Here is a 26,464-nt window from a genome sequence, read left to right as displayed (position 1 = left end):
TTATTTAAACATATTAAAAAGTTTTACGCTCATTATTAATAAAGATTGAAACTAAATATTTTTTTGTTTCGAAGTTGAAATCAAGGCATATTCACTGCCAAAAGTCAGTTAAAAATTTTCCATATTATTCGTTATTTCTTATTTTATTCAATGTTTTTGGTCAAATTCCAAATTTTCTCTCAAACCATATACTTTTTTTTAGTATAGATAGTATTTATTTACCTCATGATATGCTGCAAAACCTAATTAATCACGAATTTCTAATTTTATGTACTCTTGTCTTCGATTGTTTTCCCAACATCCTTAAAGGGTAAGAACTGAATCGCGGGTGTATAAAAAATAAAAAACAAATTGTGCTTTTACTTTTGCTGCAGGCAAACACCCAATTTATTCTGTGGTCTTCGTTTTCACAGATAATCAATTCGGCCAGTTTTAAATGGTCGCGCCATCGCCGCGCCGCTACGGATATTCTTCGGTGGCGGTGGGTGTGTCACCTCTCAATTATTTTTACACTTTCTGCCTCAGGCACATTAACCGTCTTTTGTTCTTCTTTATGGCCCAATAAATGGCATCCGAAAATCTTATCTTGTCGATTGCCGCCGCACACCAAAATATATCACTGTGCATTACCGTAAAATATTAAGGGATTTTAAATTCTTCAACAATCAAATGTCATTTAGTAGTTAATAAAAGGATCTGGGAAAATAAAGACCTCTTTGGTTTTGAATTTTAATTTTAATTTTTTATTTACCGTATGCTCTTCGTACCTACTGCATTAGAGATGCACCGTATAGGGATTTTACCGGATAAAACCGGCAAAACCACTATGGTTAATGATTCACGTCTTAGTTCTGGCAGGCTTTCCGTTAAGTACCACCCTTACCAACATTCCAAACCACATTAAATCTCGTTCAAAAAGTCGTCTTAATACTGTAACCGATGAAATTTTAATTTTTGGTTGGTGGATTTTCAACGAGAGAGGGTTGAGTTGAAACCTTTAAAACGAGCCTAATATAATTTTTATAAATACATACTAGAAAAACATAAAAATTATTTTATTCACGTCAAACCTCTAACATAAAAAGTATTACTGTTGTGTGTCTGTGAATCTGTCTGTTACATCATTAACTAATCAATTGATAACCTGACTATAATGAAGTCTAATTTGTTTTAAAACCCATGCATTGCGAATGTTTTCGATATATTTTAAATGTTCTCTGCAAGTCACAGGCATGATTACGGCTATTAATTAATTATTTTCACTTTCTTCTAAGCAAACTTCTAATTAAATAATTTTTTCTTTTTCATTTTTTCCACATCAGTTAAATACAGTTTAATGATGAAAAACGAATTTAGCGTCAATATGTTCTTAATGAGGAACGTTTATTATCCTTATTGACTTTTTATAAACTGAGTCGGCTTTCAGTTTTAAATTTCAAAGGATATTGCTAGTAATTACACATTTAAAACGTTCTGTATTGATATAAAACGTTACATTTACCATACCTGAACATATTTAATGACATCGTTAATGATTGTTATTTGCTATCGAATGATCTATTAATTGCAAACTTTTATAGAAGGACGATTTTCTACATCATAAGCTTTAAATTAATATAAAATGTCAACTGTTTTCTATCTTTTTATCACCTGAGCTTTTGAGCGTAATTTGATTAATTTCCATAATTAGATCACCAGTTTCGTTGCTAATATATACGTTTAAAATTTAGTATCTTCTACATAAGGACATCAAAATATTCTGTTGAAACATTTGTTATCATCATTATAAAGTCGTCAGTCCTAAGACTGGTTGGACACGCACCTCCACTCTTTCCTATCCTGAGCTAATCTTCGCATTTCCCTAAAACTAGAACAACTCACGTCCATATAACTATTTGCGAACAGTAATCTAATCTAGGTCTACCCCTACCACCCTAACTTCCGTTTCTACCTCTAATACGACCTTCGTGCCTGAGAAGGTGTCCTATCTCGTCTATTTCTTATTGAGTTCCATAGAATCCTCTGTTATCCTATTCTTTCTAACATCTCTTCATTTCTAACCTTCTCTATCCACGGTATCCTCATCATTCGCTTGTAACACCACATTTCGAACGCTTCTAACCTTTTCTTTTCCGCCGCGCCCACCTTCTATGTTTCGCACCCGTACAGCGCCGCATTCCAAACATACACCTTTAACAACCTTTTCCGAATTTCCAAATTAACCTTTCGCGAGTACAAAAGTGACTTCTTTTTATTAAAAGCGACTCAACCCTGCGCTATCTTCCGCTTTATATCCCTACTACTCCTTCCGTCCTGACTTATTTGTCTTCCTAAATACCCAAAACATTTGTAAGAGCTTAAAAATTAAATTACACAATTTCGAAAGCATAATGCAAGTTACCATAAGAGTTTTTAACCTGGATGCAGTTTTCTTTCATCCGAACTTTATCACTCTTTGCTGCCCCTTCGTATGTCGTGTTTGCATGTCTGTCTGTCTGCCTGTCCGACCGAACCTGCGTATCGATAATTAAACAAAGCCGTAAAACTAATCTGAATGGTATATCAAATTAATATGCAAACGACGTTCCAATCTGCATTGCTGCCTTCGAATCGCACAAACCGGTCGACCGTCCGTCTGCTAAATAAAATGCACTGTACATTTATACGTACAGTCGCTCACAAATGTAAGTCATTTTATTGGTTCACAGAGATATTTGCAATAGATAGCTACCTAACGGGGCTGCATGAAAACCAAAAATTAGCCGCGACCCGGGAATCCGGAAAACCAGTTTGCATGCTAACTTCCAATGGGGTAAGCAAAAAAATTGTAAAATCAGTTAAGAAAAACCTGGATATTTAAAATCAAGCTCATGATTAGCCGCTAATAGGTAAATTGTTGTAGACTACCAACCAAGGAATTTTCGAACTTTTTCAAAATGGCGTAAGTTTTTGATCTCGAGTGATATATAATGTAGCGAGCACGAGCGTGTTTGTGTGCGATCGGGCATACGTGTGTGTGAGTTGCTTATCGATTCGCCGACTAGCCGCGGGCGCTTTTCTTCGTGTGTGTCGTACCTGCGTTCCGGGAAAGCAATTAAACCGTTCAAAGAAAACGAGACTTCTCTGGACGGCTGGAGAATGTTCCCGAAAGGAGGCAAGCGAGTATAAAAAGGAAGAGACGATCGCCAGAGTAGAGTAGAAATAAATTGACCGTTGCAGAAGTGAATCAAGAGATAAATTGGCAGTGATAGAAGTGAAATAAATAGAACAGTGAATAGTAACAGTAGTGTAAATAAATAGAATAATTACCGAAGTTTAGTAATAATTTAATAGTGTTTTTAAGTTTAATAGTAATTAGTGTAAATAAATAGTTTTTGTCGTTGTGAGTCTTAAAATTTAATTTGTTAAACCCACGAACATTACAATAATATTCGGTTTTTCCGGAACGCGGCTTATTTTTGGCTTTCACGGCTGATTTCAGAAAATATTCACAGACACTTTCATGCCGGATTAAGAGCGGCTGTACTATACCTAATCTTACTCGATGTAGCGGTTGTCGGACCGTCAAGACGGAAAATTAACCCTATTTTGAGAATTAATTCCAACCCCCTGGTTAGTAATCTACTTCCTCAGCGGCTAATTATGAGAATGATTCTAGCTGTCTAGGATTTTCTTAACCGACTTTACAATTTTTGCATGCTAATTATTCGATGGTTTATATTTCTGTCTACTAATTTTGCTATGCCAATTCAAAGGGGTTATCTTCTGCCTTCATATTGTCCGTTTCGTTTTATTTTCTCTAGCACCAGCCACTCATCCTCACGATTCCTAAAAGAAGCTTGAAGAGGGTTTTTCTACCCTTAATTCTTTCTCATCAAATACTTTATTTTCGACTTAGAAAGTTTCCACACATTATTATACCTACATTTTTCCATTTTCAATTCATATTAGTTATGAGTAAAGTTGCGCGTCCAGTTTTAATGTGGATATATCGACCAAACCAGTTAAGTACATTGAATAAATGAAAGTTGAGAAGATTGAAATATTCATATCTAGAGCCTGTGGTTGAAGTTAATACACTCTATACAAAGGCGTACATGGCGTCCACCCGGATGAAAGAGTTAGTTGTGCAGCACGACAAAATAAAAAGTTTGCGCCACACGATATCAACAAGTATATAAGTAACGAATACTGCTTATAGGCGCTTTAATGGCAAACGTAAGAATTACCGGTCCTTTTATTGATTGCTTTATGACCAATAATAATAATAAACATTTAAGATACAATTTCGCGAAGAAACGTGATGGTCATATTGAATTAAAAAGGGTACAGTGAGCAACATTTACAGCAGCATCCTGGACCAATCCATTTTTTCAGGTCAGAAAAGAAAGCAAGATTCCAAAGTCTTACAGAGTTTGATTTTAATAAGCTTGAGATAAATAATAATCAATCATTTAGAACATTATCTTATTTTGAAGATTTCATAAAACGTGTTTAAATATCATGGTAGTGTTCTCTTCGTTCGTTGTTAAATACTTTTTAGGGTTCCGTACGTTCGAACGAAAAATGGAACCTTTATAGGATCACTCGTGTGTCTGTCTCCAAAAAGTTTACTCCGAATCTACTGGATGAATTAAGCTGAAATTTAGTACACATATGAATTTCTGTGACCCAAACACGGACGCATAACGTAAATAAATTAATTTTGCACACGGGGGTCATTTTTGAAAATTAAAAAAAAAAATTGTACAAACTGTACCGTGTGACATATCAATTAAAAGGCTTATTTCTAGGGTCGAATGAAAAACGGAACCCTTATAAGATCACTCGTGTCTGTCCGTTTTTTTTTATAGATCAAATAATAAAATAGTTACCGCACACCATTGTTTTAAACTTTATTTAAATGAAATTGTTCCTATGTATGTATGATGCGATACACCAATTGACCTAATCCTTTTTGAGTAAGTATTACGTACAAATTCAAACGAGACTGTAATTTTGCCTTAGGCGTGAAAACGGAGGAAGGGTAGAAAAGGACGGGATAGAGAAAAAGAAAAGTCAAAGTTTTTAAGGAAGAATGATGAATGAAACAATTAAGAACGTGTCAGATAATGAGAGTTGATAGTTGATGAAGGAAATGCTGCAGTGTACTCTACGTGTTTCAAGAGGAATCCAGTAATAAGCATTTTTCTGTGTCAGTTCTTCAATTCGAGGTAGTAATTTTAAACGAATCTCATTAGCAAAACCAAAAATAAATGTTTAAAGAACCTGAGAAAGTTAGTAATTGAGTTTGTCGTTATACTACCCTGTTGTGAGTTTCTTAAAACGTAAATTTGGATTCCTGAACCTGTACAAATACGTCCTTAAAAATATGCTTCTGTTACATTTTGTATTCTCATTTTCGTGAATTATGAATAGTCCTAGAATGAATATTTTAGAAAAACCAGCGTGTGAATGGCATTAAAACCATTCACGGGGTAGAAAATAATTGTCTTTCAATAGTCCTTCGCTTAAGCAGTGTATGAAAACTTGACATTAAATATTTTCTCCTACAAACGCGCACATCGACGAACTGTTTTTTTTTTTATTTATACGCCCATGTAAGGCTTTAAATAAAGTACTCCGGGAATCCCAACACGTGAAAGATACTGTAACTTCCACGATATGCAAAATTAATGTTCTCTGACAACATTTTGTAGTTAACTGTATATGTACGCACTTTCATTTGTCAATTTCGAGCCAACGACATGGTGGTTAACCGATTTTTAATTTATAATAGTCGTGGTAGCAGTTACCTACAGGGTCCCAATTATCCGATTAATAAACGGCACCTGGAGCGAAGATTTATAACGATGTACGAACGAGAAAGGGTAATTTTACCTTCCATCGTAACGAGCAGGCAGCCGACTTATTGACTTCGTTTTCTGATACGTCAGTGATTAGTGAAACTGGTTCAGTCGCATCTGAGCGTTCCGATTTAACGTGACAGTGTTTTTTTTTTACCGTATAAATTATCAGCTATCGGTTATTCGGTATGATAATTACATCGTTTACCCATGAATTAACAGGTTTTCTTTTTCTTCTTTGATTTTACCATCACCGTCTGACTATAATGAAGTCTAATTTGTTTTAAAACCCATGCATTGCGAATGTTTTCGATATATTTTAAATGTTCTCTGCAAGTCACAGGCATGATTACGGCTATTAATTAATTATTTTCACTTTCTTCTAAGCAAACTTCTAATTAAATAATTTTTTCTTTTTCATTTTTTCCACATCAGTTAAATACAGTTTAATGATGAAAAACGAATTTAGCGTCAATATGTTCTTAATGAGGAACGTTAATTATCCTTATTGACTTTTTATAAACTGAGTCGGCTTTCAGTTTTAAATTTCAAAGGATATTGCTAGTAATTACACATTTAAAACGTTCTGTATTGATATAAAACGTTACATTTACCATACCTGAACATATTTAATGACATCGTTAATGATTGTTATTTGCTATCGAATGATCTATTAATTGCAAACTTTTATAGAAGGACGATTTTCTACATCATAAGCTTTAAATTAATATAAAATGTCAACTGTTTTCTATCTTTTTATCACCTGAGCTTTTGAGCGTAATTTGATTAATTTCCATAATTAGATCACCAGTTTCGTTGCTAATATATACGTTTAAAATTTAGTATCTTCTACATAAGGACATCAAAATATTCTGTTGAAACATTTGTCATCATCATTATAAAGTCGTCAGTCCTAAGACTGGTTGGACACGCACCTCCACTCTTTCCTATCCTGAGCTAATCTTCGCATTTCCCTAAAACTAGAACAACTCACGTCCATATAACTATTTGCGACTTATTGACTTCGTTTTCTGATACGTCAGTGATTAGTGAAACTGGTTCAGTCGCATCTGAGCGTTCCGATTTAACGTGACAGTGTTTTTTTTTTAACCGTATAAATTATCAGCTATCGGTTATTCGGTATGATAATTACATCGTTTACCCATGAATTAACAGGTTTTCTTTTTCTTCTTTGATTTTACCATCACCGCCATACATAGATATAAAAAGGGTTTCTTTTCTTTCCTAATAATAATCACATAATCACACAATAATATTTAGTAATTATAAGTTCACTTATATCAAATCGTGGTAAAAGAAAGTAATTACAGGTATAAGTTTAAAGTCTTATAAATGCATAAATGCAAGTTTTTGAGGGGTATCACGCTTTGTTCAAAATATCTTGAGTTTAGTGAATTTTGGACAATTTTCAGAGAAGCGAGTTATTCCCGAATAAATGTGGCTCGCTCGACTTAAAAGCAAAAATTGCGACAAAGAAATTTGTAATTTCTATTAATGTTTTACCTGTATACCCGATATTCGCGAAATACTCGTCTGCAAAAACTCGAACGTTTTCGAACAAAAATTTCACGCAGCGCAGATTTTAGTCACGACGTGCGACGGTTCGCCTAGCACACTTTTTTAATTAACAGGATGATGATCATCTACTAAATCTTAAATTTAAATAACAAAATGTACAGCAGTTTTTAAAACAAATTGTTACGTATATTTAAATTTTAATAATTACTCAGCATGTATCTGTAATTATGTCTAATTTGATGGGTTAAAACAGATAGAAACAAAACCCTTGCCGAGTTTACAAATTTATTTTTAAATAATTTAAAGAGAATTGCAAGGTGCAAAGACACTGCGGAAATGCTCACTACTTCACCGGAAACAGATTAATCATATTTCTAATTTGTTAAAGATGTGCATAGCGATGTAGTCATTTGATTTCATAATTAATGTACGATAAGTTTATCAGCTTCTCGAGAATTATTCAAATTTTATCCAGTACAAGTGTCACATTTGTCAATTTTTATAGGTTCTTAAAAGCGTTGAGAACTATCAAAATTTGTAAAATCCACGTCAATTAACAGAACTGGGTAGTCGGAGTCATAAAACTGTGATAATTGAATTGCAGGGTCATTTACGTAGGTTTCAGTTTGCTTTTGTGAAATAGGTGGGCCCGAAAATATTTGGAAGGGCTACTATATGGCAGGTGAGAACCACATAGAGGCCCAAACGCCCATCATGTTCGTAAATACACATACATACATTATACATGTATATATACATTGTGTATTAACATGTTGCGTAGGTGGTAGCAAAGCCCATACACATGTAGAAACAGATGGTACACTTGATTGTCATTAATGAAAATCATAAAGCAATCAACACACCGGATTTCAGAAATGAGGAGATAAATATGTTATATGTCTACCGAATAAATTTAAAGAAACACGGTTAGAAAGCTGGAGATGGAGCGGGTGCCCGGATTGGATCCGACGGGTACGGATCCACCATATTTTTTAGGATGAGGCTGGGTGCCTGATAATGGCGCTGGGTACCCAGCAAAGTTGCGAACAAATACGACTAATAATAATTTAATATAACAAGAAAACCTACCTAATAAAAATTGGTAATTAGGATTGTATTGGGATAGATCGTCTGTCCTAATTTGTATTATTTATTGATTACTATACTAGTGTGTAGTTTTTCTCATGAACAAGGATATATCATTATGGCCGAACTGTTATAATTTCTGTCGATGTCGGTGTATCAAATTTCAATTAACGATAACTAATTAAAGTATGATTTTGTCACCTTGCAGATTTTTAGTGTTTATAACGATTATTAGGCTCATTTGAACGATTTCAACTCAACCATTTGGTTAAAAATCCGCCAACCAATTAGACGACTTTTTGAACGGAACTTAATTATCGGTTTCGAACGTTGATAAGGGTGATATCTAATAGAAATCTCGTCAGAACGAAGACCATGAACCAATTACCCGGCAAAACCACTATCCAGTGTATTTCTATTACTAACTGTCCAACCCTTGTCCAATTCTAACATATATTCATTTCTTGAATCATCGTTTTCCATAATTTTATGGTCTTCATGACATATTTTTTAAAATCTGTATATCAAATTCCAAGTAACTTACATCTGTACTGCCCCTTTTGTCCATCATTGAAATTCGTTTTTCTGTAATTTCTAAATTTCGCTTTTCTTTTATTTACTTTTAACTTTATCTAGATTCTTTGCAAATCTTTTCCAAACTTCTATTGTGATTTTTACCAGTGATTCAGTTTGAAAATTCTAATTAATAAAAAGATTTGAAGTAAATGTTTCAAAATTTAGATTCCCCTTCGCATAATATTTCTGACTATATCCCTGCTTCCTTTAATTTATTGTAAATTCTACTTCGTATTAATCTCTGCAATTGTTCAGAAGTTAATAGCAGTGATTATCGACTTCGGCGAAAAAACATTAAAAAACTTCTCGACAGAAATTCACGAAACGACAATGGTGTCAAAAGAAAAAGGGGCATTTAAATGAATCGAAAAAGTTTTCAAATAAAAGTAACAATAGACGTAAGCTACGTCTTTAAATTTACCCTCTGAAAAGTTAAAAGTTTAATGGCATTCTTTTAAGGAATGTTTTCTTCTGTAATTGTGAAACGCTAACCTTTTTTTAATACATTTTATATTAAACAATCAAACCGTTTGCTAACAATTTTCCCAGCACATTAAACCGTTCGAAAGTTCATAATCACTAACAAATACCTTTTATTCTGAGAATAATCGTTGAAAATTGTGTTAAAAAAGATGTCAAGTCACTGAAAATAAAAAGATATAATGTAAGTGTATAATGCCACGTTTACAACAGCTGTTTGTTAAATGTTATATAGAAACCTACAAAAAGATTTTAATAACTTCTGAGAACCAGATATGAAAGGAGACTGATGATGAATGTAACAGAATAATAACAGACTGGTAGCATACATTGCAATCTAACAATCAACGTCTACAATAGCAATATTAATAGTTAGGCAAGTTTGTAAGCAATTTTGAGAAGCTATCTCCTCTAGTTATACAAAATTACGGAATTACCTGATTATTATTAACAATACGTCTATTTAAATGATGATTAACTCTTTGTATTAGGCATAGTTTTGATATTCAGGATGCTATTGTTTAATTTCAATTTTTAATTAAGAATGTCAATATTCGATCGCAGGGTCATAGGACGTATGTGCTATATACACCATTAACAACGCTACCCATTGTGAAATCGTAAACGGTTACGTTTTTGAAAATACTACAAATGGCGCAGTAAACGCCATCTGTAGCACGTATTCTGTATACAGATCACTTCGAATTAACGGCTAACGTGCCTATCACGTTGAGGTTGGCTACGCCGGGATTCGTTTTCAGCAAGTAGACATCCACACAAGTGGACCTTGTTGGAGCATACGTAATCCTGAAATGTAGCATCGTGCTACAGATGGCGTTTACTGCGCCATTTGTAGTATTTTCTAAAATGCACTGTTAAGACAGCAGGTAAAAGTGCGTCTGTGTTCTGTCGAGCTGCCTGCGACGCGCCGATGAGATCCAAAAAGATCGAAATCGCGATCCACGTCTGGCAGTTTCGACAAAATACAGACCACTTCGAATTATTTTATTCGGTTACGTTTTTGTTTATCTAAGTTAATGGAAATCGGAGTTGACAATAAAAGTGCCGATATTTTTAGTATCTAAGTGTCCCTTTTAAAATAATTATGTTTATAATGAAATTTACTTTTCAATTCTCTCATTAACGCTTCTAACCGTTTAATAATTTATACATAAAGATTCCATCAAAACAGATTATCTTGAAGTAGGTACTCATTTTATTTATTGACGTCTATTCCAAAATAATGCGAGTTTATTTCTAAAAAAAAAAAACGTTAGTACTAAAGTCGATACCAAATTATTTTTATTATTATTTACTATGCCTTTTCGTTATTGACATTTACATTATGTCACTGAAAAGTTACGAGAAAATTTTTTATCAGAAATAAGTCTAATGCCACTGCATGAACGTGGAGAATTTGTTTTTACTATCCCTAAGAAAGCAGCCATTAACTTTTTACTATCCTGATGCCCGCTGATCCGCTACGGTGAACTCACAGATGGATCGACTAGCAGATATAGGATTACGAGATCCGGAACAACGTTTGTCGAACTGGTATAAAATTTGAATTGCATGAAAAATGCAAATGTTACAACGTATCAACTTTTTCATGACACGGTTGAAATACGCCAGCCACCACGGGAATAAAATGTTAGAAATGTAAATTGCTTGTGATGGTCCTCATTCAATTTTTCTCAGTTTATAACTTACGGTGATTTATTATTAGCTGCCAGCTTTAGATCATCATTTCACTCTTTCAGAATCACGTTGAACTGTCAATAACTATAAAAATATAAAATGTCAGTAGGTATGTGGTAACCATTGTCAAGACAGCCTTTACATACTGTTGTTATTATTATTTAATATAAATACTTGAGTGATTTAGATCGGGGGACAAGTAAGGTAAGAGAGGGAGAATAAGACGAAGGTTGTTTAAGGAAAGGTTAATTAAGGAGATTGTATGCTAGGAAAAAAGGATATATATTGCAAGATTTAGAGCGGGAAATCAAAGTAAGGGGTGTAAGTTTTGGTTGAAAGCGAAAGGATTTGTAGAAGATATGAAATGGGAGAGGAGACTTTGTTGTATATATTAAGAGAGTGTGATGAAAGCAAGGATTTGGTAGAGTGCAGTCATATGATAAGAAAAGGTGATGATGATATGACCATATTGAAAAGGTTATGTATGTAAAAAAAAGAATATTTATAAGGGATGGAGAAGTGTTGAAATAAAAGTGGTCTTCCAAGGAAAATGAAGAAGGAAATGGCAGGATATAAGAAAATCGTAAAAGGATAAAATATATAAAAAGGGATATATAATTATAATAGGATTAGGACGGAATGTTGCATAAAGATAAATGGAAGAGAACAGGTAAGAGTTGAAACGGATGAGTATTTAGATAGGAAAGAGAAGGATTGGGGAATGGGGAGTAGACAATAGTTTGGGAATTGTAAATGAAGATTTTGAGAGATACAAATAGAGAATTTAATTTTGTAGAACGTGAGAAATCGATAATTGATTACGTAAGAATTAAGATTATAGAAATATAAAATCAGAATTAACAAAATAGTAAGAAGTAATTATTTACACATTTACAGAGTATAGTAATAATAAGTATTGTATTTTGAAAGCTGTGTTTAAATTTTATTAGGGTTGTAGAAGGAGTCAAGATTTAAAATTAACCTATTCTTATCATACATCATCCAATTTTTGTTCAAATATGAAAATTTCTTTAAAATAGCATATAAAGTAAGATCTTTCTACAAAATCATTGAGTTCCAATTGTGTAAAAGAACAAATAATTAGAAAATAATTGCAGGTAGTTCTTGCGTAACAGTAGGATTTACGTAAAGTATTTAAGTATAAAACGATATAAATCAAATAATAACGTTATAATCATTAAGCAGGGATGAAAAGGTCGTGACCCCCGTCATCAAACTCTCCCTTTTGGTCATGCTTGTTCTCTTATTTAGTAAAAACTTATTGTTGTTTCCAAGTTTAGCTAAAGTTTAAATCTCCCAGATTGATTTCGAGAACCCATTATTAAGTATCAAGGAAAGTGCAATAATGAAGACGAATTTTCCCCCAGATTAAGCCGAGAGACTATCATCTTCTGTAATTAGTAAGACATTTACCGATAGCCATCTGTTGTGGTGGTGTATAAATGGGTCGAGCGTTTTACCAACAAACACGGAACACGAAACTTGGGTTTCGCTTGAACGAAGCCCGCATAAAAGTCAGGAATTCCGCCTAATTGCTTTTGTGGGAATACATTTTATTCGGAAACCGCTTGTTTATGATCGGCTTGACTAACTGTTGTTATTATGTATATCTTTCTGATGGTACTGTTCGAAACAGTTGGTTGCATTCACGAATAAGCGAAAATACCACAACAAAATGAAAAGTGATAAACAGCAAAAAAACACCCTGAAATAATTCACGTTGTGAGATTGTTATTTTCTTGCAGAAAAAAAGAGTACTTTCTCAGCACAAATTGCTAGTTTCACTGCAAATTATCATCTTAACCACAATGTATAAGAAAAAACAGAATAATAACAATACAAACTATATACGCATTTCTACCATCTGTATTAGCTTTTTTAAGGTAAACGAGGAAACTTAATGTATTGCAAAATTTACATCAAGACACAAATACGGGATCAAATGGACGCAAGAAGTAGACAATGGGCACAGACGTAGTGGTTTCCCTCTGTCACTATTTTTGACTTTTACAGGTCACTAGCGACCCGCCCCAGCTTCGCACGGGTGTAATGCTGATACTAAATATATTTTTGTTTTGTTTAGATTATTATCGAGAGGGGAAATCTTAAACAGACAACCCTTGAACACATTAAATATACTACAGAATGTCTTTATATATACAACGTTCACAGTTTTTTGGTCATTAGACAATACAAACCGGCCTCCCGGTCGGTACCGCCGCAACCGCTATGTTTGCATTTTAAATCTGTAATATCCGAAAATATTCATTTAAATTACATGCTGTAAAGGGCCAAATTGATCTATATTAATGCACAATGTATTTAAGGTACTTAACTGGATAAAAATTAATGCTGTATTGCCTACAATAGCTTCGTAAATAAGTCATTATTTCTCATAAAAAGTAAAGGATAAAAATGGTTATTGTGGGTTATCCCTAAGAAATACCATCGCGGACTTTTTTGTAGACCCTTTTAAGATGTACAATATTGTAGTACATTATTTTGATCTATCTCGTAGGGTTCAGCCAGCGTTTGCAATGTAAGCGCAAAAAAATGTGTTTTACGACATCACATTGGAAACTTCTAAAATTATCAGCGTTTCTCTACTATATTATGCATGTATTATAGATATCAACCTTCCTCTTGAATTACTCTATCCACTAAAAGAAACCGCATTAAAATCCGTGACGTAGATTTAAAGATCTAAGCATACATAGGGACAGACAGCGGGAAGCGACTTTGTTTTATACTATGTTATATAGGGATAGTGATAAACAACTGCATCCTTTATTTACTTGCAACATACTCACTTTAACCTTCTTATTTATTGGTTTTATTTGCATCTTCGAAAGCTTATTACAATTTAAGAAAATGCTTAAAATTGGAAGATTTAAACTAGAATAATTTTACATCATGACTTATAAAATTTTCATTTCTTTAACACGATTTATTTTATTACTATCTGTTATTTAATGATCGTACTATAGCTAACGACAGATCGCTTGGCTTCCTGTTTTCGTACCCCGCCCCCCGTCCCATGTACAATAATCATAAAAAACGACATCCTGAAAGACATAAAGGAGTCAGATTAATGCACGAAAAAACACGAGAGATACCAGACGGGTCTAATCAGCGAAATTAATCCTAATCAAGCAGTTTCGCTACAGCAAAATTGCAACTTGCAGTCGTTCGCTAAATAAATTGTGTCAATATATAGAGGATTATCTCACTAACTTCTGTCAGCATTCAAAATTAGGATAAAGGCCCATTAAGTTAATTGTGCGTATACAGCAGTTTATTACAATGCGACAATAATAATGATCAACGGATCTAGTTTTGAGACCAATTAAATAAATTTAACGTCAGAAACGTATATTTCGAGCGATTGAGTTCTCTCGTCTGTTGATGCTTTAAATAACTAGAAGATGTAAAATTTAGTAGAGGCAATTGTTTTGTTTTATAACAAACATTTCACTGTAGTGACGGCAATGAACCTGTCATTTTATCTCTCAGTGTACTCAGGCATTTTGCATGGGCAATTTCTTTAAACAAAAATTCAATTTGTTCAAAACTAAAGATGGTCGGGTGCCCGGTTTTTTAAGGATCCGATTGGGTACAGATAAACTAGGTTTTAAACAAAACGAAAGTAGGAAACCCTAGATAACAAATGAGATTGTAGGATTAATAGAAGAAAGGCGGAAATACAAAAACAGGACGGACCAAGAAGGGCAAAAAAGATATAAGGCTATAAAGTGGGAAATAATTAGGAAATGTAGAATGTAGTAATGAAGAACTATTAGAGGGAGATCAATTTGGGTTTAGAAGAAATAGAGGAACGCGGGAGGCCATTCTAGCTTTACGGGTAACAATAGAGAAAACGATAGAAAAAAGGAAGAGCGCGTACATAGGATTTGTAGATTTAGAAAAAGCTTTTAACAATGTTAAATGGGACAAGATGTTAAATATACTTAAAAATGTAGGGATGAGTTACAAAGATAGAAGAGTGATACTTAGTTTGTACAAAGAGTAACAGGCAGTTATAGAGATGGGGAAGCAACGTAGAGAAGGGTATTAGGAAGGGAGTCAGACAGGGATGCACACTGTCACCGCTACTTTTTAATCTATACATCGAAGACGCGATCAACATCATTAGAGACAGTACAACTGTAGGGATAAATATACAGGGGCAAAAAATTAGTTTGCTTAGATTTGCAGATGATATAGCAGTATTAGTATCTAGCAAGGAGGAGTTGGAGATAGTTTTAAATAAATTGGAAGCGGTACTTACAAAACAGTACTGTATGAAAATAAATAAAAGTAAAACAAAAATACAGGTATGCAAGGGAAAAAATAGGGAAAGGGCGCAAATATAGATAGGTGACGAAAAATTAGAAGAAGTGGCTGATTTTAGGTATCTAGGAAGTCAGATAAGTCAGGACGGAAGGAGTAGTAGGGATATAAAGCAGAGGATAGCGAAGGATCCAGTTGCCTTTAATAAAAGGAAGTCACTTGTACATTGTACTTTTGTAATTTTTTTTACAATTCTGATTATTGAACTACTCAGTGGATTTCTATTGGAAATTTATCCTCCTTCGAGATATATCATCGACGATTAATAGAAAGAGCGTCCCTGAATGAAAAAACATCTCATTGAAGCAATAATCTCAAATGGTCCACCTCGAAAGACATTTCCATTCGAGCGATTTTTCTTTAAGCATTCAGTAAGGCAGAAAAATAATAACGCTACAACATGGAAATTGTTGCTAAACGAAATAATGTATTTTGAAATTCGTTTTTCTTTCCACGTGGGCGCAAATTTGTTAACGTAATTGCTGCGACAGTTAAAAACGGTGTTTCCAATTAAACACCGTGTACAACGAGCAAAATATGGTATACAACGTGTAAGGTAATGTGTAAATACGCGAAGACATGCCTGTTATAAAACGACTTCGACATGAGCACATAACGTACACATGTCCAGATATACACAAACATATATGGCGGGTTTACGTGTAAATATTTACACTGCTACTCAAGTTTAAAGTTGCTGCTTTTTATGAGCAAATAATCCTAATGTACCGTAGAGAAAAAGTTCGGGTCTTCACCTCGTTCGAAGCACAATGCGCGAACAAAAGAGCATAAAGAACAACGGCTACCTCTGACAGTGGAAACGAATTATCAAATCAAATACCGCTAATCCCAAGTTTTCAATTCAATTTATTTGCGCGGACCATTTGCAGAAAGTCGTCAATAGTTTGTTTTTCGCCAAGTTAAACTAAACACTAAAAGCAATTCTCTTCAGATTAGAGATGAACAAAGGAAGACTAAGACCAAGACTGTCCCAGTCTGAGCCTCGGCCTTGGTCTTGCTCATTTAATCTGATTCTAAAGTTTTTTTTGAAGTGATACTTCTTTACGCACGGTAGGGTAAGTTCGTTTCGTGCGAGTGGCTGTGTAACGAAATCATCCAACGCATTTCCCCCGCTGTCTGTCCCTATGTATGCTTAGATCTTTAAAACTACGCAACGGATTTTGATGCGGTTTTTTTTAATAGATAGAGTAATTCAAGAGGAAGGTTTATCGCTTACATTGCAAACGCTGGCAAAACCCTACGAGATAGACCAATATAATATACTACAATATTGTACACCTTAAAAAGGTCTTGCATTTTGGCAAGACAACTTGGTTATCACTACTATAGATTTATGCAGAATTTCAGGTTAAGTAATTAAAAAAATATTATCATTAGAGTGAAAGCTTTTTTTAATTAGGGTGATGAAGATTTCGGTTTTAATTGGAAAAAAACATTAAAATAAACAATACAAAGGCACTTTTATAAACATACCATATTCTCATGGAGTTAGCTCGAGTCCTACTCTCACATAACCGTAATTTCCTTGAATAATCCTTGATAATGTTAGCGTGGGGGTACAATATGTAACGTAAAATGCACCAATATACTTAATTTGTTAATTGAAATTGAAACAATTACCCAAAGTGTAAATAAAACAATACCCTAATCAAGCAGTCTGTTATAAGTTAAACAATCGATCAATAAATTGAGCACTTAACAATTAACCGCTTAAATAATATTGATACTTAACTTATTATAATCTACTGTGGTAATTACAATGCAAGATGTAATTAATCGTAAAATTCAAATGTTTTTACAGTTTATTGATTGGATGTAGGTAATGACACGAAACATGAATGTCTTACTTCCCAGTAACAAATTAATTAACGATAAACAAACGGGGTGTAGGTACCTTTTAATGGATTGTATCGAGATTTATTTCTCATATAAAATGAGTATAATTTCTGTTTGTTTTACAATAAACGAAGAAATTTCGTGTGAAAAATTATTACCCTTATCACCTTAAAGAACTTTCTAATATTTCAAATAGCACTTGTGGTAGCTTTCATACACATAAAAAAAGCCCAAATAAAGAATTAATCCTTTGTCATAACATCTGTGTGGCAGTGGCAAATTTTGCATACCAACGCTTCCTACCCGTTCCCGAACAGGGAAGACATAACGAAGGATCAACCAGTCCACTGGTACTGGTACTAGGTACCCAATGTAAGTTCTGAGATGTGTTAGAGGGCATGCTCTATCTAATTACAGTAGAAGTACTTTATTCGCGGGGTATACGTTTCATAAATATGCCGCGAATACAGAAACCGTGGATATGGAATAGCAATTAGTATGGAATCATATGGGATACGTTCTAAGGTTCCGAAATAAAACCAATATGTATCAAAATAAAATCAATGTATTGATAAATTCGCAATTAAAATTAATCCATATAATCAGCTTTATGCAAGAGTTTAAAAAATAGTCAAAAGATGCTGATACAATCAGTAGTACACGCGCCGTAAAGTAAAAACATGCTTATCGGTTCTAGATATCATGAGTTTAATGTTTGGAACAGAGGTTTGAAATTTTGTAGTAATATAGATAAAGATTTGTTCTAAAGCCTGTCGAAGGCCATTTTTTAATTTCTTAATTTCTATTGAAAATACGTGCCCTACAAGAAGCACTAACTTTAAGCACTTGTAAAAGCTATTAATGACCATATTATTGAAAACTAAAATGGTGCCGAGTTAGTGTGAACCTTTGTCTGTTACCATACAAAAAATTAGATATTTATCTCGCAATGTTAAATCACAATGTTTAGAATAGAAACCCATATTTTCGGAAAAATTCACAATAGGCACGAGCGGTCTATTGCGGTCACTCCCCTTAATAAACGACACCGAATTTTTTTCTGTTTACCGATTGCATCCGCGAATAATAAAATTTTTAACCGCGAATACAGGAACTGGGTTGCAATGTTTTCACCCGCGAATAATGAAAACGCAAATAAGGAAACCGGGAATAAGGAACTTTTACTGTATAAGTTTCCCAATCCACGAACCGCCACTGCTTATCAGAATCCCGTGAGAAAGGGTCAATATTATATCCATTCAGTTTAGGAATTCAAACCGTTTTTGTCATAGGGGGTTGGCAACAAAATATGTTCAGAAATCATAATGTTAATGGCCCTTTAAAGTCTCAGGACTTTTCATTTCGTTTCCCAATGTTTAACAACTATAAATTGCCTATATACGCTCATAATGTAAAGTTTATATGATCCTTAAAAATAAATCCATCAAATTCAGGTCGTATATAGGTAAATATCGTATTTTAAACTTTAATTTTTCTGTACCGATAAACATAGTGAACACCTGAACACCTGTAGCGATAAAAACGCCTTTTCTTTCTTTTTTATGATATTTTAACTACCGAAAATAAAATGTGATCCGCTGGTGTAGAGCAATAAGTAGGTAGTCTAAAAAAGCTTTCAAGCAAACGTATTTCGAAAGATACTCGTTTCTTGTTATCATGCCACTAAAGAGAGAGGTTGACAATACGCTGCGTCTGAACATCTTAAGTAAATTTACTCTGGGCGTAGTGCACACGGTCTTCGACATATCCGCGCCAGCAGATCCGATAAACGCTTTGAAATTCCCAGAACGATAACCCTGCAGATAAAATCTTATCTTATTTAATGCAGCGCAATACAAACTTTCGACATTGGTAAATATTCCTCTGCCTCACGTAGCTTAACACCCACCCATACACCGACGTACCCATACTTTTTCGAAATAAATAAAATTTAAAAAAATGTGTAGCAAATTGGAACAAAATTCCCTTCGGAAACAATCGAGGAGGAACTGTATGTACTAAACAAAGAGGTGCCATGCATAAATTTTAATTTAAGAACATATTAATAGATTTTATTTTTAATAGCAATTTGAAGCAGAATATCGGTGAGTTTTTCGTTATTGGAAGAGGGAGTCCAAGTCTTGTAACGTAAAGAGGGAGCGGGAATTTTACGAGACATGTATTGTGAAAGGTCCCATATAATTCGAGGAATTCTATTTTAGAATTGTCTTTTTCTGATATTTATTAAATGTTAGTCCAATTAGGAATATTATCAGCAATCGTATTCGTATTCCTCTTTCTTTTGTCATTAGTCGTAAAATATTTTATTATACGATGCAGTATCTCAGGAAATAAGGCATTTAGCTGAACGGAAACGTGGATCAAGTCAACAATAGACCTGTTACTAAATTCAGAGAGATAATTACGCATCATATTGCGAACAATAAAGCTGGGTCCGTCGCAAATACTGTGGGAATCTCATATAATTCTTGCTCCACATAGCGTATTGTTGCGCCTTTTAATATTGACGATAGGACAGCGTCTGAACTCGTAAATTTGTCCTTTAATTAATATTCTCTAACTACTCATTAACTGGAACAATGCGAACCACACTACAGAAATTTTATTTGTATCTCTCACTATTAAAGTTTCAGTGAAACAACTTAATCTTTAATATATTTTCTTTATTCTATTTGTAGAGGACACAAACTATTATTTTTCAGAGGACATAAATAAAACGTCTGTACAATAGCCGTAACTGGCCTTTGAACGTACAGGCGATTTATTTATGGTCCTCAATAAAAAATATCTTTTCGACAACTACCCACCGGGGGTAACTTTCTAAAAGTTGACCCTGGTGTATGAAAAATTGAAGACTGGATAGTCGGTCAGAGAATAACACATTGAAAGGTCCTCTAGTTCTCCTCACTTCTCAAAATAAAATAAAAAAGGAAATTAAAATAATTCATACGACTGCACATCAGTTTTATACACGATTACCGAGTTTCCCAAACTATTTAATTTTTCTTTTTTTCTGGTTTTATTTCACCGTGAAATCTTTCAGTTATTATTAGTTTCTTGAGACTATCGGTATTATAAATAATATAATCAGAATAGTAAGTAAGATGCTACCGAATAAAACTTATCACAGTATGAACCAATCATTTTATTGTATGTGTATGTATGAATTTCGAAATTGTTGTTGGAAATCTAACATGTACTTTGCTAAATCAACAAATTCACTGTGTAACAACAGTTAATCATGCGTATGTACGTATGGTGCAGATAAACGTTTGTGTTGGAAACTTACTTCTTGTCGCTGTTGATGAATGTGTCAAATTCGACGGACATCTTGCAGCAGAGCGCCTTGCGATTATGAGATGAGGAGCAGTTTGTGTTGATCATGTGGCCATCTGGAATTCATCAGAGAAAGAATTTGTTTTAGTAAATTGGCACTTGAGTTGTCCCGAAGGCATAATAAGTTCATTCAGATAACAATAACAAATGCGTCTGGAAGCAAAAAGAAACGACAGCATCTTCTGAACTTTTACGCTCAAGTTCGAAATCCGATTGGATCATAAAGACGACAAATAAAAAGTTAGGTTTTATGGGTTCAAATAATGGCGGCGAGGCGGTAAATTTTTATTATTAGGGGCTTTTTATGAAAAAGTAATTTTTATCTTCAGGGTTACCTGACCTTATGCACAGGAAAAGTCTGCTAGACTCAGCATAGTTTTATAAATAATAGCACAAACCTTACAAAAGACCATTAAGGCTACGATACTCAACCATTGAATGTTTGTTTAATTTTGGTTGGAATGATGGTTTCTGTACGATTCCTGAGATTATTTTGCTAAATGTATATTGTAGATTATATATGAAAAAGTATCGTTATGATTCTTTTGATTAGGTCCAGTTTTATTAATTGTGGTCAATAAAGATAAACAATTGTGGCAAATCAAATTTTTAATATTTAAGTGCTTTTATTTTAGAAAAACTTAAGGTTGCAAATCAAAAGAGGGACTAAAACGTTTTTTGGACTGGAAAATTTATATCATACCAAAATATGATCTAAGGACAAAAGTTAAAAAACTTGAAATGATAATTGACTCACATTTCAAAACCACTGATCTGTCTACAACATTAATATCAATATGTCAAGGATAGCCTGCTATTTGTCTTTCATTCATCTTTGAATTCATCAATGAACGCAAATATTCAATAAGAGAGGAATCGGCTGGGACAATACCTGGATAGTTGTCATCACATCCACTCTACATTCCATATATTGCCCCAGTTGACTTTCTCCTGTTTCCGAAGTTAGAAACACATCTGAAAGTGAGATTTGCGTTAACCGATATCGCAAGGCATCCTTCGACAAGTTTTCACGTGGACACTACTTCTTTTTATTAAACCATATGGAACATTTTTGGCTTGTTACTTTGGACATTCATGTAGGTATATAAATACAATACGCATTAGGTATAATTGCCCTTTGTAAGTTCATTCGGGGCCCTTCAAAACAGTTTTTGGTCTGTTCACCAGTACGGACTAATGTCGGAAATGTTTTGATTGGGTCTTCTTTAAAACGTAATCTTAAACAAACTGAAACTTTATTTTATTTATATTACCAAAAAATTTGTGTTATGTAAGTTTTAAGTAAATTTTCTGCTGTGTTTACTAGATAAGCAATTAAACAGCAACTTCTATTTTTATTAACTTAAACTGCGACTGAACTGATTCGATCTTCTTAATCCGTGAATAACTTACTCCACGCATATTTTTACTGTCTAACAAGAGTGTTTCTCTTCAACCAGCTGGTTTAATTTTTCTTTTGTTTGTAATGCGGAGCGTAGACAAAGTAGCTAGACCGTCAACAGTCAGACAAGATAATAAGAATTGCAAATTAAGATCTAGATGTAATAAAGATCTGTAATCTTAAGGCGTTCCCTGTGTTTTAATTCTAGTGGAACGGACTGTTACATATCACGAAAATAGCAACAGAATTCATTAAAAAGTATAATCAATCTTCTTCTTTTTTTTCTTCTTCTCATTAACCAAACTATAAGTTTTTGTTAAACTTAATTATTTTAACACATTTAGTAACATTTTAACCTTTCTCTTTCGATCATGCAACGGAAATAGTATTGAAATATACACAATAACATCGGAATTAAAAATTACTGCAGCAGAGTGGCTTTTTATTAGGTAAGTTTCGGAATTGGTTCTTATCCTCTCTCTATGCCTTTGAAGACGAAAAAATTGCTAAATTTAATGGCGATTGGATTGATATTGACCTTAACTTATTGAAAAATAAATTTAAACTACATAAGTATATTTTTCTAAACAATGAAAGCAATATTTATGCAACAAAAATCTTTTCATTTAACTTCTTTTGTTACATTGTAAAACATAAAAAAAGTCAATAAAATGTTTTAATTTGTTAACAATTCTCACATTAGAAAACTCTCCATCTAAATAGTTACTTCGATTACTTGTAAAAACAAGTTCTTGTTCTTGTTTTAGGAAAATGCAAAGATTGGAACGAAAAAAGTAGATATTTTGAAAGAAGAAGTTATACTTAATCATCATTTTATCATTAAATTGCAATTGTTCTTTACAATTAGTTGACGGTCTATAGTTTTTTTATGAGATGTGACTGCTTCTAAACTTTGTAATAGTAGAGTGTACGTGTTACAATATTCACAGAAAAATAATCTTTTTTTTTATCTATTAGTAAATAGTAGGTTAGCTTATTGGTTTCAAGATTTAACACGTATCAATTTATCGTTGGTATATTACGTCCTTTTGCAGTACTTTCTTTAACTTCTTATATGAAATGGAAGTCATCTGTAACGTAATTTGTTCTTTCTTGGGCATTTATTGCAAGTACCGGAGGATACGCTTCAACGAGTTCTTTATTTCTTGCTGCTGCATCGGCAGAGTACAAGACGAAATTGATAGCAGCGTGCCTCGCATTTAGCGGCATTTTTCTAAAAAAAAGACTAAATAGTACAGTCTAAGACTGGTATTAAAGACAGAATTCTTGAAACCATTTGCTTTTTTGAAGAAGAACCTAACGGACCTATTTTTATATTAAGCCATCAGCGAATTTATGGACAATGTAAGTGTAGCTAACAGTGCAACAAAACAATTGAACTGAATCATTTAAGTGAAAGGATAATTCCATGAATTATGGAAACCGAAACTTTGCGTGACTTTACACTGAAAAGAAAACCTTTTAAACAATTTAGTATGAATACCAATTGTAAAAATAAAACGAGAACGTCTGTAAGTATAAGTGTAGGGTAAGTTCGTTTCGTGCGAGTGGCTGTGTAACGAAATCATCCAACGCATTTCCCCCGCTGTCTGTCCCTATGTATGCTTAGATCTTTAAAACTACGCAACGGATTTTGATGCGGTTTTTTTTAATAGATAGAGTAATTCAAGAGGAAGGTTTATATGTATAATACATGCATAATANTTATACCGATTTCTTCTTTAACGTATTCTTTACTTAATACTCTTGAAACTTTTTTTAAGAAAAATAAGTTGTTTTTTTAAGGATCCAAAAGTTTATATTTTCTCAAATATTATTTTTAAAGTATAATACCTAATTTTTTATTTATTTACTCTAAACCAATTTTATCACCACTTTTCGCAAACATGTTGGCGTTTAGTCAGTTTCGAATAAAATTCCTAAATGCATAACACGACGGATTTTTCACAGCAGCTTTTAACGATGTTTGCCTTCGACGTTATATGCGATTGAGTTCACATAAAACGAAAAAATAAACGTCATAATACATAGGAGTTGTTACTCTAAACCACCTGTTGGCTCTCATAATAAAAAAGAACAACGTTCGTTTCTGCATAATTTAAGTTTAACATAAAATGTGACTACCTAATAGGTCCCACCAAATGGTACTGTAAATTAATACTTAATATGCAATATTTTGTTGACTTACAATTCAAAGAAAAAAATTCTTCGAACAATACATTATTTTTAACACCTCTGAATACCAATTTCTGAGAAATCCAATATTGGACCAACTAAAATGGGACGGACCGAGCGTATAGACATTAAAAAGTAAAAAAGCTTTAAACAAATTTTGTCATATTCATCCAGTTTTGAGTTATTCTCAATCAGGTCCCCTTCAGTTGTCATTTCAAATGAAATTTTAATATTTGTCTTGTATTTTGGCATCGCTTACAATAAGATAAGCAATTACATCTATAGGGCTTAACTCACCAGTCCTTTTCTGGAATTCTGGATCATCTGTGTCAGTGAAGAACCACGTCTGTAACAAGTAAAAAGTAATTAAAATAAGTGCCTTTTGGTTCCTCTCACTTTTGTTACGTCGTAAAGAGGTAATAAGCTGGACAGTATTAAGCACGTATTGGCTGAAACGACGCACTGTGGTGTCGTTTACAACACCGGCACGTCCGTATTGTTCTCCAATTTAATTAAATTTCCTTTACCGAAATAAGTACAAAGAGTGACTGACATGAAGGACTACGGTTGCGAGACTCCACGACGCGACGCGACGCGACTCGACGTAATTGAACTGAGACGCTCACCGAACGTAAAAGGTAATAACTGAACTGGGGGGTTTTATTACAAACATATATACGTATACGCACATATCCTTAATACAAAAGAACAGGAAAAGTTTACTTCATAAAAATTTAAATGCCTATTTACGGCCACAACCCTTTTGTATTGGATACTTTAAACCATGGAAATTTAAATCGTAAGCGCTGTATTACTGCACTCACTAACAGTGTTATTATACACCTAGGTAAATAAACATTCCCCTTAATACTAATAATCCAAGATTCCAGAGCCGCCAGAGATTAGGTACTTATTTTCTGAGTTTTTAGTTATTTTTTATAGTTTGAAGTAATCCAGACCTGCATGATTTTACTTTTATGTAACATTTTACTAGTAAATAAATGAAATTTCCTTAAAAAAAATAGCTGGGATAGAATAGTGTTAGTATGCACTTTAAACGTGTACACCATACCTACTAACTTGAACCGACGACCAATTTACACAAAAATATTATTTTCTTAAAGTCTTGAGTGCTTATTTTTACATAATGTTTCACAAAATATTGTTCAAAATTAATAACGAACTTCAAAGTTCGCGAAAACAAATCGTTATTTTACTTATAGTCTGAGTCTGAGCCACACCAATTCTAGAAGTCAAACATACCCCGGGCACAATAAAAATGTCACTGTGACTATAAGCCCAAGCGCGGTAATTAATGGTTTACTTAGGGTCTTAATAATAATTAAACAATATTTTTCTTTATTTTATATTGTTACTCAGAAAATAAATAATGTCTGGCAACTCTGGGATCTTACTCTATGAAAATTCGTATGGATATACAGGTAAGGCAAAATGCTCAGAATTTTTTTATCATTATTTTTTTATATAATGATTATAAATCCCAATATTTAATTTTATTAGATATGATGTAATTAAAAATACCTGTACGGCCGATTAAAAACAATCACATTGTACCGGACGTCATATACAGCAACTTTCCGACACTTTGTCGCTTTTATCTTATAATCTATTTCCTTTTATAAAATTACTAGCTTTTTCCCGCGGCTTCGCTCGCAGAAATTAATATTGTTTCTCCATAAAACCTTTTAACTTCCAATTCACGCTTACAACGTTTTAATTTTATGTAATGTCGCCATCATAGATTTCAAATAAAAACGTAGCAACAACATTTAAGGGTTGGTTTGCTTAATTTCAACAATGAGCAATCTTCGAGTAAATCCGAGTACAAATAAAATATAGGTACCCCATGGAAACGTTGCAAGCTCTTTTCATTTGATTAATAATATCAAACAGCATACAATACCAAGTTTCAAGTAAATTTAACCACAAATAAAGTATGTCGCAAACAAAAATTGCAACAACTTTTTACCCCCCCCCCTTTGGAGGTTGAATTTTTTAAAATGTCGAGATAGGTCTTTCAGAAATTAAATGAGAG

General features: G+C 33.4%; 1 protein-coding gene across 1 annotated transcript in view; it reads right to left on the bottom strand.

Moving 5' to 3' along the window:
* Nucleotides 1-26,464, bottom strand: part of LOC108745264 (fringe glycosyltransferase) — a 103,537-nt gene that overhangs the window by 58,452 nt on the left and 18,621 nt on the right. Inside the window, exons 3-4 of the mRNA XM_018481406.2 lie at nt 24,706-24,754; nt 20,764-20,866 (exon numbers count right to left, since the gene is read on the bottom strand). Coding sequence (XP_018336908.1) covers nt 20,764-20,866; nt 24,706-24,754 — 152 coding nt within the window. The remainder of the gene's footprint in view (nt 1-20,763; nt 20,867-24,705; nt 24,755-26,464) is intronic.

This window comes from Agrilus planipennis, unplaced genomic scaffold (genome assembly GCF_000699045.2).
Source record: "Agrilus planipennis isolate EAB-ADULT unplaced genomic scaffold, Apla_2.0 scaffold38, whole genome shotgun sequence".
NCBI classification, from domain to species: Eukaryota; Metazoa; Arthropoda; class Insecta; order Coleoptera; family Buprestidae; genus Agrilus; species Agrilus planipennis.
The sequence above is the reverse complement of the archived record's forward strand: the minus strand, read 5'-3'. Positions and strand labels throughout refer to the sequence as shown.